This window comes from Ambystoma mexicanum, chromosome 4p, assembly GCF_040938575.1.
Source record: "Ambystoma mexicanum isolate Mex_15411 chromosome 4p, UKY_AmexF1_1, whole genome shotgun sequence".
Taxonomy (NCBI): Eukaryota; Metazoa; Chordata; class Amphibia; order Caudata; family Ambystomatidae; genus Ambystoma; species Ambystoma mexicanum.
The window spans coordinates 170,045,066-170,058,515 of NC_090927.1; the positions used below are offsets into that span (position 1 = coordinate 170,045,066).

At 46.2% G+C, this 13,450-nt stretch overlaps 1 protein-coding gene across 2 annotated transcripts in view; it reads right to left on the reverse strand.

The window, feature by feature from the left end:
* The window catches only part of CCDC25 (coiled-coil domain containing 25), a 217,652-nt gene that overhangs the window by 130,663 nt on the left and 73,539 nt on the right, over window positions 1-13,450 (reverse strand). For both annotated transcript variants that reach the window (XM_069605626.1, XM_069605625.1), the window contains exon 5: window positions 3,303-3,378. In XM_069605626.1, coding sequence (XP_069461727.1) covers window positions 3,303-3,378 — 76 coding nt within the window. The remainder of the gene's footprint in view (window positions 1-3,302; window positions 3,379-13,450) is intronic.

A 13,450-nucleotide genomic window follows, 5' to 3' on the forward strand; every position in this document is an offset into this window, starting at 1 on the left:
GGGGGTGTCCATAAATGAAGGGAAATTTGCACATAAATGAAATCTTTCCCAACACCCTGACCTTACACCTCATATCCCTGGGAGCTGCTCGCCGGCTCTGCGCTGCCTGGGTGAGTTTCTATGGGAATGAGAGGAACCGGGCAGTGTTAGAATGGCTGGGGCGGCAGCGGCGGATTGAATGAGAAAACAAAGTAGAGCGGTAAGAGGAAAGGAGGAGAAAGCAATGAAAAGCAGAGTGTGCAAGGGGCACAAAGCGAAAGACAGTTAAGTAAGGGTGAAAGCAACCCGAAGCAGGAAAGGGGATGCAAGCGACCCAACAGATTGAAAAGCAGACTGAAAGAAAGCCAAGAGGGTGCGAGCAACCCGAAACAGGAGAGAAGGATGCGAAACCTGGCAGATTGGAAAAGTTCAAGATAAAGTGAAAGAAAGTAAAGAAAGGATGAGCGACCCGAAAGCTGGAAAGGAGGGTACAGAAGACCCAAAAGGCTGAAAAGATAAAGTGCAAGAGGCACGATACAAGAAAAGGAAGGTGCAAGGGTGCACAAGCAAAGGACAGAGTGCCAGGGGCAAGATAAAGTCAAGAAGAGTGTGCAAGAGGCACAGTGGAAGAGAGGAAGATGCACGTGTGCACCATAGAAGGAAAGAAAGGTGAAAGGTGAAGAAAAAGTCAGACTGGAAAAAGCACAAGGGGGAAAGATGCCAGAAGGAAGAGCGTGCAAAGAGAAGGGCTAGAGGTCAAAGTGGTCGTGCAGGGGAGTAGCCAAAGCCTAGCCTTTTCAAACCTCTAACACTACCCAGTGGAAAGAACTGTGTTAAAACTGTGCATCTTGACAAGGTGAACCTTTGTGTGAGACAATAGGGGCCTAAGCTTGGGGAAGGGACCCCCAAGAGACCAAGAGACATTTTGAACTTCACTGACTTGGCATAAGAGCCCTACGTAATAGGTTCCAAGGGCTACCTTTTTTTTGGAATGTAACCATTTTTGAACCTGCCAGAACTACACCTGATAGTAAGGCTAACTGAAACCAGTCTTGGTTTACCAAGACCCCTGATCCCATTTTGTCTAAGAGTGAGGTCAAGCATAGGTTTAGACACAGAACGATTTTGGGTTTGATTTACGGACATCAATGGCCCTTAGAAACATCAGTTGAGGGAGCAACCCCTTTAGAGTTAGGGCCAGTTCGGCATTACACCAATCCAACAAAGTTTATAGATAAAGGTTTTCAAAATGTTGCTTTTGAGTCTGTCTCTCTCTTGATACCATGCTGGTCTCACACTACCCGAACTAAAGAAAACGCAGGTGCTTGTCAAAAGTCCATGAAAGTCCAAAGGAAAAAGCACTGTCCCAGTCAAAAGGGCTCCTCTATCCCCGTCACTACAAAAAATCATAAATTATATAAATCATGTCCTTGTCACATTAAGACTGTCTGACCAGTACAATAACACATGGTTTCTGATATAAGTCTTGAAAAAAGAGGTTTTGGCGATGTAACTACCCTATGGGGTCGGGAGTTAAAGGGGCCATGTGTCACACCTGCCACTTCTAGTGTGACTCTCCCTAAGACTACACGCTTCCAGGAGTCCTGTTTTGCATATAGAACGGCTATACTGTTCTACACGCGATGGAGATTATTCAATTCACTTCCTGGGAAGCAGCGTTTTCAGTATCACGTGATTCACATTAGGTCACGTGTTCTTGCCGTACGTATTTCAGCAGAGTTTGAACTGTGCTTGCTGCTTCTGATTGATTGTTCCTACGGTGTCTATGAAGCCTGTTTCCTGTTGATTCATCGGATCATTTTGCGCCACTGCATTCTTCAATTGACTCAAGCGTTCCATCAGCCGCTGTATCACTAAAGGATACATTTTGCTTTGTTATGTTCCATTACAGAACTGTGGGGATCTCCGCCACTCCACTTGAAAGTGGATTCGGATTACCCCATACTCCGCGGCATTCTTCATTTGTTTCCATAAGTCGCTGTATCTCAAAAGGTTACATTTTGCCTTGTAACATTCCATTACAGAACTGTGGGGGATCTCTTTCGATCCACCGTGCTCCTCGCCTCCTAACCTCAAGCAAGGGTGTTTCCTGCAAATACTACGTAACACTACCAGCGCCTGGGCTACTATAAAGAACATATTCCACTGTTGACATCAAGGGCTTGGATTAATTCTCCTGTTCAAGAAACATTACATCAGGTTACATTATTTCCTTACTTACAACATGTGCACGGAACTTTATGGACGCTATCCAGTCCAGAAGTGCACCAATCCGGTACTAGCGTGACCCCCGTTACGGTTGGCATTACTTTCCTATACTAACCTACCTTTCCTTGTCGTGGCCTCCTACCTGATTACTTGGTGGTTCTGTGACAGATTCCTCTTCAATCTACATAAACCAGCAGGTTAGTGCTCTATTAGATAATGTGATCGGAGCCTATAGAATAGTGCATATAACTGATGTAGTCTTGTTTTTCTCATACAGCCTGGCAATTGTTTTTGCGTTCCTCGCCCGTTCCATCGATTCCTCTCTCTGGCTGCATTTATAACAGTCAGATAGTGTCATCAATTGGAAGGTCTTATGCTGACCTGATTTGTTCCATTCAATACCATAATCGGAACCCTCAAGACCAGGAGACTGCCTTCCATCTTGTATCCTTTAAGGTGGTCACACGACCTGTATCCTTTTCATATCTAGAGGGGTAGTAATATGATACCTTGTTCAATCCATGATACCATGTCCCAGATTCATGTACTTGTCCCCAGGGGAGCGGGGGGGAGTTCCTCTCCATGAGGTCCTACCGCATATTAACATCCCAAGGGGGACTATTGGATAGCGGCCGCACCTCCCTAGCCTCATGGAAAGGGTTTCCCCCCGGGGAAAAATGACGCTATCTAAAGGATCGTCACACCACCCCGATAAAAGCCCTGGACTTCCTTCACAGGGCAGGTCACAGTTGGTAAAAGGGGGCTTGTTAAAAGACTACTAAAACATTAGTGAAATCAGGGAATGAGAAGCGTGTGAAGGTTTAGGGAAGTGTGCTGGGAGGTACAGTGCTTGGGCTGGATGGGGCAGGAGGGAAAGTATGCCTAGTGCGGGTGGAAAAGTATTTGGCGCGTCAACCTGCGTAGCTAAAGTGAGAGATGTCGAGTGGCTATGTTGCATAGTAACTATTCTTTTGGCCTCCATGTGTGGTTGACTCAGACACAAGAGGATAGATAACTACCATGCCATTGCCTTGTGTATTTTGAACATGTACTTGCCAGGCAAATCAGCCACAATGGAATGAATGAAACCTTACCTTGAATGCTATTGGCTTTCACAAGCTGTGCACAGTCCACAAGCACCTCTTTGGGAATGTCTTCTAAAGTCTGCCCCTAAAATAAACAAACAAGTGCAACGTTAGTTGCCAAGCTTTCTATTCAATGGCCACGGTGATGGCTATCAACACTGAACAATAAAAATGCAGCTAAATGCACAGAGCGGATACAGTAAGGGACCATTGCAACACTCCACCACGGCTGCCAAGTAGCCCTAGGCTGGGACCAAGAGGTTCAAACAGATGGAAGGTATAAACCAAACAAGTTCCAACATACCAACTAAAAATCAAGGACTGGTTGAAAGTGGCATGCATGACATAGGTCTACCTGTTCGCTATGCCCTAGAAAGGGATGCACAATGTAGGATACCCAATGCCAAGTGGATTTTACAACTGAAATGTAAGCCAGTATTCCTCGTCTCCCTACAATTGTTGGAGCAATCAAAAAAGGTAGTGCTGCCATATATACTCATTTGACGTTTTTATAAACAGGCACCATATGAAAAAATGCCAGGGAGCTAGGACTTATTTTCAGCAACTAGCTGAAGAAGTTCATCATTGCATGTGTCCAGTGCAGCTCCTCTCCCCTACCCCATGCTGTGTTTTGCATCCAGCTCTTTGGCTCACCAAGATCTTTTTTGTAGATGCTTCCTGCGTGGCCATGCTGTGCAACGTTTCATGCACGAACAGGTCTGTGTGCCCTGTGCTCCTCTCTCCCAAGCTACTGAGCGTACTGTATGGCTCCTTATAGCCATTGTCATTTGTTGGCTCGCATGAGAACAACCACTCTGTATGGAATTTGGGGGCAACCCAATGGAGAAGCCATAAAACTCAAATACTGACCTTGAATGTAATACACTGCACAACTGGAAGTCTGAACAAGTATTAAGATGGAATTCTAGAATCTGGCCTGGTGGACAGATATTGGAAGCCCACTCTTGTTATAGTGAACATGAACTCAGAGGGTAGCCAACACCCAATCAAGGTAGCAATGGAGAGCAGTCATGGTGTATTCTAAAGGAGAGAACGAGTGGGGTCAGTGGCCCCCAATGACACAATTATTCAACTTAGTCAGTAAGTACAAAACATTATATGCATTTTGGACACACTGAAAGAATCTAAGGTAGTATAATCGCGCAATACAAATTGTTAGGCAAGATTTTCATATTTATGATACATCTTCCTGGCCAGTGTCAACCCCAGAACTTTTTTGCTTGGACTAGGTAACTATTTCACCTTGTCCCTAGGTGAAGCGGAATCCCCCTCCCCCCCCCCCCCCCCCCATCTCATCTAATCTAATCTTTTGCTCTTTTTATAGGTGACTTTTTCATGTGTCTCCATAGTGTATGGTTGGATTTATAGTTTCCTATAACCTTTGGGTTTAGGCAGGGTTGCCCCTTTGGAATTTTCATCCCCTTTACATTGTATACAAGTGAGCCAGCACACCCCACCTTATGTGGAGTGCTGGAGGAATACAATGTATCCCCTTTCTTACGTGGTACAATTGCGAGTTTACATGAATGGCTGGTGGCAGCAGTTTTACCTTCATGACTGTTAGGTAAGAATGGATGTGTGAGTACACAAAACTTCTTGGTTTTAGGTAACCCACCTTTTGGTATAGGTCTGTACTACACAAGTTGTAAGTGTGACTGAGCAGCCAGGCCATCTCAAGAGGGGTACACATGTGCGCTGTGGTTTATAGTGACTTTTTCGAATGCCATATTTTCGCAATGCCATTTTGTCATTTTTTTATTATAAAACCCGCGTTTATTTTAACACTTTTAGATACAAAAAAAATACAAAAAAATTAATTCTAAAAAAAATGTTTTAGGCTAAATGTTCGACAAAATGGTATTTCGAAAACATGTTTTCGAAAATATGACCGGATACCGTGGGCTGTAGAGCTGTAGAAATGAAATTCGTAAATACAAGGCAGTAACACTTACTCTCAAGTTTGTTATAAATAATTATTTAATTAACTCCAAGTTTTAAATTAGCATTTTTTAAAAAGTTAATTTGTGTAACGATGTAAATATACTTTAAAATTACGATTCAGGATCAGTTAGTGGATAATCTTTGGATATGTTTCTTACACATTTGCAACACCCAGAGGGGAATTCATTCACAAGAAGGGTAATGGCATTTATGTTATACTTTGCAGATTCTGAGATTGCAGAGAGGAAAGGTTTATGGAAGGAAAAGGTTAAACAGGTTCTCAGGATATGCAAGGACACTTAAATCTTCCAATGAATTCTAGACCAGCCTTTCCCAGCAGTAACAGTCTAAAACAAGTTAACACCTATGAGGGACAAACAATATCACAGTCAATGGGCTAGAAGAGTCTGCAGGGAGCCAGGTCAGCCAAAGTCAATTGGAAGAGTCTATGGAGCAGAGGCACTTGCACAAAGTTAAGAGTTTTGTAAAAAAAAAAAATAATAATAAATACACTTATAAGGTCATATAAGCTGTTAAGCCTGTGGAAAGCAGAGTTGGAATCAACTCTAAAAGTAAGGCACTGCCAATATCAACTGAAAAAAGCACAGCTCAAAGAAACTGAGGTAAGTAAGCCAAGTCTAAACAGTACCTCTGTTTATCCAGCTGGATTCTGTCCTGTTGCAGCAATGCAGACCCTTGGTTCCTGAGCCTCAGTCGTGGGGCCAAGTGGGAGGATGTCTGGAGGGCTCCTGTAGCAGCAGTTTGGAGGTCGTCGGGAGTTACGGGCTCTTTTCGGTTCAGCAGCACTTCACGGTTTCAGAGTTTAGTAAACAGCACTGTTGCGCATCTCGGATAGCTGTTGGGCTTCCTTTACTCCTTGGGTCCTGCACTCTGGTGAGGAGACTCTAGCTCGGGTCGTCCTGCTTCTGGTGGGTCCTCAGGAGACTCCTGGAGCTTCTGGCTGGATTTCAGACATTGCACTCTATGGGTTTCTCGACCCCTGGCACTCGGTTGTTACAGCAGCGAAGAAGTACAGCCAATCAGGGAACACGGTCCAGTGGAGTTTGTCTCAGGGTTAGTTGGTCCCACTTACCCAAGGTCGACTGCCTCTAGTCCCAAAACCCTCGCCTTTTAAGCAGGTTTGTCCCATTCATGCAAAGCCTAGGCGGTCGAACAGCAAGCTGGCTGCCCTAAAAGGACAGCCAACCAATCAGAACTGATTACATTCAGTCATTCCTAGAGACAAAAGGACAAGAGAGTTCGTTAACCTTTGTCACATCCTGCCTTTCCAGACACACTGGAGCCACAGGCAGGCTTCAGGGCTGAAGCCTGCCAAAGGCCAAAACGAACAAAGGGCTCACACCTGGCTCAATACACAAAGTAAAAATCCAACAAAGACCTCACAAACAGGAAATGGGGAAAAAAGAAGACCGGGGCCATTTTGACAAAATGGTCATCCACGGGTTCAGCCTGCAGTAGAAAAGCACAAAGGTGGGAAAAAGTAAACCACTGCCACCAGCCATTTAAAGTAGTGAGGGGGAACATACATTTTTTTTTACATGAGAATGTAGGATATAATGGGCTACTAGGTAACCCGAAAAAACAACAGTGTTTATTGGGCTCAAAGAGCCGGAAGTAATATTGCCTTTGTTAACATGTAATAAATGTGGAGTCATCAGGGTAATTAAATATGTAAAAAAAATCCAGTTGACCCCAATCACCACATGCTAACTGAAGCAGCTTGGTCCTAGACTACGAGATCTAATTCCCCTCTCGTAGGCACCTTCACCATCGATGGTTGCCCCCTGCCCGTTAGGCTGTGTGTTCAAAATTGAATGCGTTTTACAAATAACTATATCGTTTGTAGAGAGTCAGGGAAAGTCTCTTGGCCTATCCCTCTTAGATAGGCGTTGCAGCATCTGCCGTCTAGGGACAGGTACCCCCCCCCCCATAGGGACAGGGTGTTCTTCCTGAGGGCCAGAATAGCCCATCATCTTGTGTTTTCCTCCGTGATTACCCCAAGTTGTTTGAATCACTCACTTTGACTGCAACTGCAATATACCTTTTTTCTCCCATAGAACTGTCCTTTTGTGTACCAGTACTGTTTTTTACGGTTAGGGAAGGCAACAGTACTTCCGGCTCTTTGAGCCCAATAAACCCTGTTTTTCGCACAACTTCCACAAGTTGTTGGGTTTGATTTACTCAAGTATCAGAAAGGAGGGACCAACCTCTTTCCTTTCGACAATCATCATCAATCTAAGCACTCTAGACACCTACTTTCCCCTCCCCCCTCCTCCACCCGGGCAACCACTGCTCCCAACAGTGGGACAGAGCGTCCCACGGCACCACCAGCCTGCCGCCCAAGATGGCAGAAGGACACTAGCTAGCATTTGCAGAGGAATTTGTTGATGGGATCCTGGTGAACCCATCATTACTATGGATTGAGCTAGAACAAAATACAAGTGGCAACGCCGATGAATGGAACGACAAAAAGAAAATAATTTGCTCCGAACTTCATGGAGCACTCATGACTGAATACCGAAGGTCCCACGCCGCACCCAACGGTATTATTATTCATATAGAACCACGCATTTTCTTGACAATCTTCAGTTCAGGAAAGACTGGTCATTCATAGCCAATAAATGCACCAGAGATTGACGAGTTCTAATTATCAACAAAAAAACTGCGAAATCAGTCACAGACAAACTAATATCTGAACTTACTCAAAAGAGTGATGCCTTAAAAAGCAAGATTGCTATAAAAAGAAACTAGCCCTGTTAGAAACATCCCTGAAGGAATTTAAAGACATCAACCTGAACAGGAAAATTCTCAAACTCAAGAAGGATCTAAAGGGATTCACTCACGTGAAAGTTTACCCGTATGTCGTAGATGAATACTTCACTGATGAAGCCAGACAAGCAAGGAGTGACGCGGCACAACTGCTTCCAAAACTCCCAGAGAGGCTTGAACAGGCATGATCAAACCGCAGCACATATTCCAGTAACAGCTCTGGCAGCTATGGACGCCAGGGCCAGCGAGTTCACTTTACAGCTCCTGCACAATACAACACCACAACGGTCCCTTTTTTAGGTCAGCGCAGCAGAGGACAGCGCAGGCCCAAATGGCAAACACAGCAACAATCCACCGTGGTCACGCGCAGCAGAGGGCAGGCGACATTACCACCACCCCCTCCCTCGTCTTACGATCCGACCCAACCGGAAGAAGAGATCCTACAAAAGGGCCTCATTTATACCCACGTTGCGGTATGATCCATTCCAAACCTGCAGCGAATGCACCCTACTATTACGGAAGATGCATCTCAAGCAATTCTTTGCCGACAAAACAAGTGACCAACAAAACATCACTGGACTGCGCCCCCCGTCGCAGTTTTGCGTACCCTCTAGCGCATACACTGCTGAAACCATCACGTTCGAACAGGCGCTCATGAAGAAGCTTTCAGAAATCGAAGCAGACATCCCTTTTGTCCACAACAACTGTTCAAAACCACAACTTGAGGCTCTCTCCGCCTTGGCCACTATCACCATAAAACCGGCGGACAAAGGAGGGGCTATTGTTATTCAGAACACCAGTGACTAAACCAAGATGGTAGAAGCTCTCCTCAGTGACCATGTGAGCTATCACGCCCTTCCTAGTGACCGGACAGCAGCTTTACAGTCACTGATCACACCCATCATAGAAGAAGCAGAAGGTTACCTGAGCCTCAGGGAAGCATCCTTCCTGACACCGCCACACCCAAGGATTCCAGCCTTGTATGCATTGCCCAAAATACACAAGGGCATCCTCCCAACACCTGGTCGACCCACTGTCTCAGGGATCCAGTCCATCTTGGAACCCCTGTCCCAATATGTAGACTTCTTTATCAAGAATGAAATTCCCAAAATGAAATCTTACATCAAAGATTCTACGGCAATGCTCATCCTCCTAGACTCTGACATTCAATCCCGAACTCGACTGGCTAGTCACCATCGATATCGAATCTCTCTACACCAAGATTCCACAACAGGAAAGCTTGACAATGCTCAGCAAACTCCTTGAATCAGGCATTGAGCTATATGAGGTACCATCCACCTTCATATCTTCCTTGGCAGAAATAGCACTCACGAAAAACTATTTTGTGTTCAACGACCAATTCTACCAGCAGGATTCCGGCACTGCGATGGGTGCAAGCTTTGCACCAAGTTTAGCCAACTTGTATGTCAACTCTTTCGAGCTCAAGCATATATATCCCCAAACCAATCTGTTCCCCCAACCAATCTGTTCCTTGAGAAATTGCTCATTTGACGTGGCTATATAGACAACATTTTTGTCATTGTCAGAGCGACCAGCGAGGAGCTTACAGCATTCCATGTGTGGATCAATGCACAGAACATCCACCTACAATTTACCATGGACAAGGACAAGAGACAGACCCATTTTCTTGATCTAGCTATAGCAGCATCAGATGGAGGGCTCATCTCCAAGTCTATCGAAAAGAGACTGATAAGAACTCCCTGCTTGCGTACTCAAGCTACCATCCGCAATCCCTAAAGGACAACCTGCCCTTTGGACAATTCTTGCGCTATCGCCGCCTCTGTAGTAGAACCAACGACTACACTAGCCAGGCGAACATATTGAAGAAACAACTCAGTGTGGTTACCCATCCAGAATGGTTAATAGCACATGCAAAAGGGCTAGACATATCCCACACACATGAACGCTTGAGCAACATGAAAATAACAATGATGACCCATTGATCACAGCAGTACTAAGCTACTCTCCGCTTCTCAACAAGATCAAAAAAAGATCAAGTCTCTGTGGCCAATCCTTAACACAGGGACATCTTTTATACCATCTCCTTGGTTTGCCCTCAAAAGGAGATGCGACCTGAGAGATGCATTGGTTAACACCATACGAGCAGATGCAGCCATCTTGCCAGACACACAAGGCACGCTATGGAATCTCAACCGACCGAAGGGGCACAACGCATGCAGGCTATGCTCCATGAGCACACAGACAACACGCAGCATCACGCTAGACATTGGTTGGAAGATACCATGGGTCCAAAAACACTGCACCAACTGCAATACCAAAAGGTGTGGTGTACATGATCACCTGTCCATGGAATTTGCGATACATCGGCATGACTGCCCGTGAGGTCAAAAAAAACACATGATCGAACATCGATCATGCATCAGAATAAAGAAACTGACAACAGCCATGGTGTCACATTTCATAGCCGAAGGACATATGGCTGAAACCTTCAGATGGACCATCTTGGAAAAGATTAAGCGACCCAAAAGAGAAGGGAACTATCATGCCCTACTCTTTAGACAGGAACAAAAATTAATCTTTTGCCTAGACACCTGCAACAAAGGCCTCAATGAGGCTATGCAATGGCAGGAGCTAGCGGTACTGCAACACTAAGGACCATGCTTCAGGCACTCCAACGCCTCTCCTGAACCTGGCCCAGACATTTCTGTATGGGGTGTGGACGTCGTCACCCGCCAGTGATCAGCGTTCCTATTTGTTTCAACCAGCCTCCGGCCACACTCACACAAGCATCGGAAGGCCTAGCTGGCACTTTTTACCATCCCCCACCTGACATGCAATTTGGATCAGCTCACCACACCTGGTGCGTGCTCTCCCGTGAGTACCCCATTTGACCACCATTGATTGCAATGGATCACCATGCTGCCCCCAACCCCGGGGCTTGTCCCATCCCACTCATTTCCTTTAACCCCCACACCACCCCTCTGGGCCATCCTGTATATAACGTTTCACATCCATTGGTTCCAACACTCACGCCCCCCCCCCTTTTCCACTTCGATCTAGCCGCGCAGCACCAGAAGCAGTATTCACTGCTGCTTCCCCTGTCATTCACGGCCGACAGGCTTGCCTTGACGCATCCACCCTGTTGCATATACCCACAAGCAGAATTCATAGCAGCTCCCCCTGCCATTCGCGGCACACAGGCTTGCCTTAGACGCATCCGCCCCGCCCTCTGCCCGGGGCGCACGCTGCTCCCGGGCCCTACCTCGCCCACACGCTCCGCCCCTTGCCCTTGGTGCTCGCACACCCTCTGTGTTGAGCCCAACGATTGGAGGGCACCCAAACACACCTTCCACTCAGCGCATGCCAATTGGCTTAGGCACGTGCTCTCTCAAAACCAACAGGCCACGCCCCCCCGTGTCGTACACGGACACCAGCCATTACTCCTGCAGCCGCTTCGCCACACAAATCGCGTTCTCTTCCCGCAAGCCGGCTTCAGAGAGCTCCTTTAGGATCCCAGTCTGGTATGTCCCTCAGCACACAGGTTTGACCTTCCAGCCATGTTTTGCCTCCAGACACGCACTGTTGCTCACCCTATGCCGGTACTCTCTTGCAGGCAGTGAGTCCACCGTGACAGCTTTGCCGTTCCTGCAATAGACACGCCTCCTCCTGGATTACACATATGCATCCAGGTAGGCACGCGTGTTGAACCAAGTTGTCCAACCAAGTGGTGACATGTAACCGTTCAGTCATGGAGGCCCACCCTTTTTCAGTCCCCCTCTTTCCCCTGTCCCCTACCTTGTTTATCACCCCCTTGTTTATCCCTCCCCCTAACCCCCCCCCAAAACACAGCTTAGGTGTCTAGATTCAAGCCATACACAATGGTGGCCATGCTCTTCACTGTTATAGAGCAATCTGTTAATATTCAACCTTTGCTAGCTACTGTAACTAGATTGAGCAGTTTTTGGCTGCATCACTTTGTAACATTGCAATAGGAGTTAGACTGATGCCCCTCTTGCAATGTTATTTGTGTTTCCTCTCCAAGACCCCAAGCAGCCTGCTCGTGCTGCCTGACTCGGAGGCCAGCAGGAAGACCAATTTGACATTTTTTGAAGAAGAAGATGGTCCGAAAGCATCAGTATACCATCGAAACCGGTCGACCATAGCAGTTGTGGCTCCACCACAACACCACGAGATATTCCCAATACTACTAGGGGGTACAGAGAAAAATCACTAAGAACTCACACAGTGTGGGTTCCCTCCTTAGCAAGCCCCACAGGGGAATGCAGGTGCACTTAGTGAGGGTCATCATTGGAGAGAAGCCAATTCTTCATGTTGTTTCTGAAACTATGGAGGGATTGATTTGTTCTGCAATTGGAGGTGAGAGAACAGAGTTGGGCAGCTAGGACAGGGAAGCTGTTGCCACCTACTTTTTTGAGTTTATATCTGGGAACTTTAAAGCAGCCAGAATTGGGTGATCTGGTAAATCGGCATAATGTTTCAATGCAAATTTGTCAGAAAGATTCTGAGGGATTGAGGCATTTGTATTTATGGGATGCAGTTTTAAGTTGAATTCTTTCTTTAATGGAGGGCCAGTTATGGTCCCTTCTTATGGCGGAGATGTGTTGTCTGCGAGGAATGCTCAAAGCAGTCCCGAGAGCATTGTTCGGCAGGATCTGCCATTTCTTAGTGATGTACTCGTTAGCCCAAAGGTATAGTCTGTTGCAGTAATCAATTTTAGATAAGACCAGGGCTCTGGCTACAGTGATGCAACTTTTCATGGAGAGGAAGGATTTACAGGCTCGAATGAGCTTGCAGGTATAAGCACTTGCCGAAGCTGTAGCGCTGACCTGTTTTCTCATGTTTAGGGAGGAGTCTAGGTAGAAACCCAATGTTTTTACTTCGCTGGTGACTTTAATAATGTTGCCATCGATATTAAATGATCAGTATTGGTCACCTAGTTTGGTGAGGTTAGTGGGAGTGGCTAGGAGGAGGAGTTCTGTTTTTTCATCATTCAGGCAGAGACCATGTATGGCCATCCATGGCTGTATGATAAGGTAGATTCTGTTAATCAGGGCTAGGTCCTTAGCATAGTCACCAGTTAATGAGATTAGGATCTGGGTGTCATCAGCATAGTTAGTGTAGGTGACACCCATATGATCCAGGTCATCAAACAATGGATTGGTAAATGCATTGTACATGGTAGGTGATACACATGATCCTTGTGGGACTCTGCATGTAATAGGGATCGGGGGTTGCAGCTGCTGATGCTGAAAACACTCTTATCGACCTATTGCTTAGGAATAACTTGATCCAAGCTGTCGCTTCTGGTGAGAAGTGCGACGTTGTGGAGAGGTGATTGCATAGGATCTTATGGTCGACCAAGTCAAAGGCCGTCGATAGTTCCAGCAGAAGGGCCGAGTTTC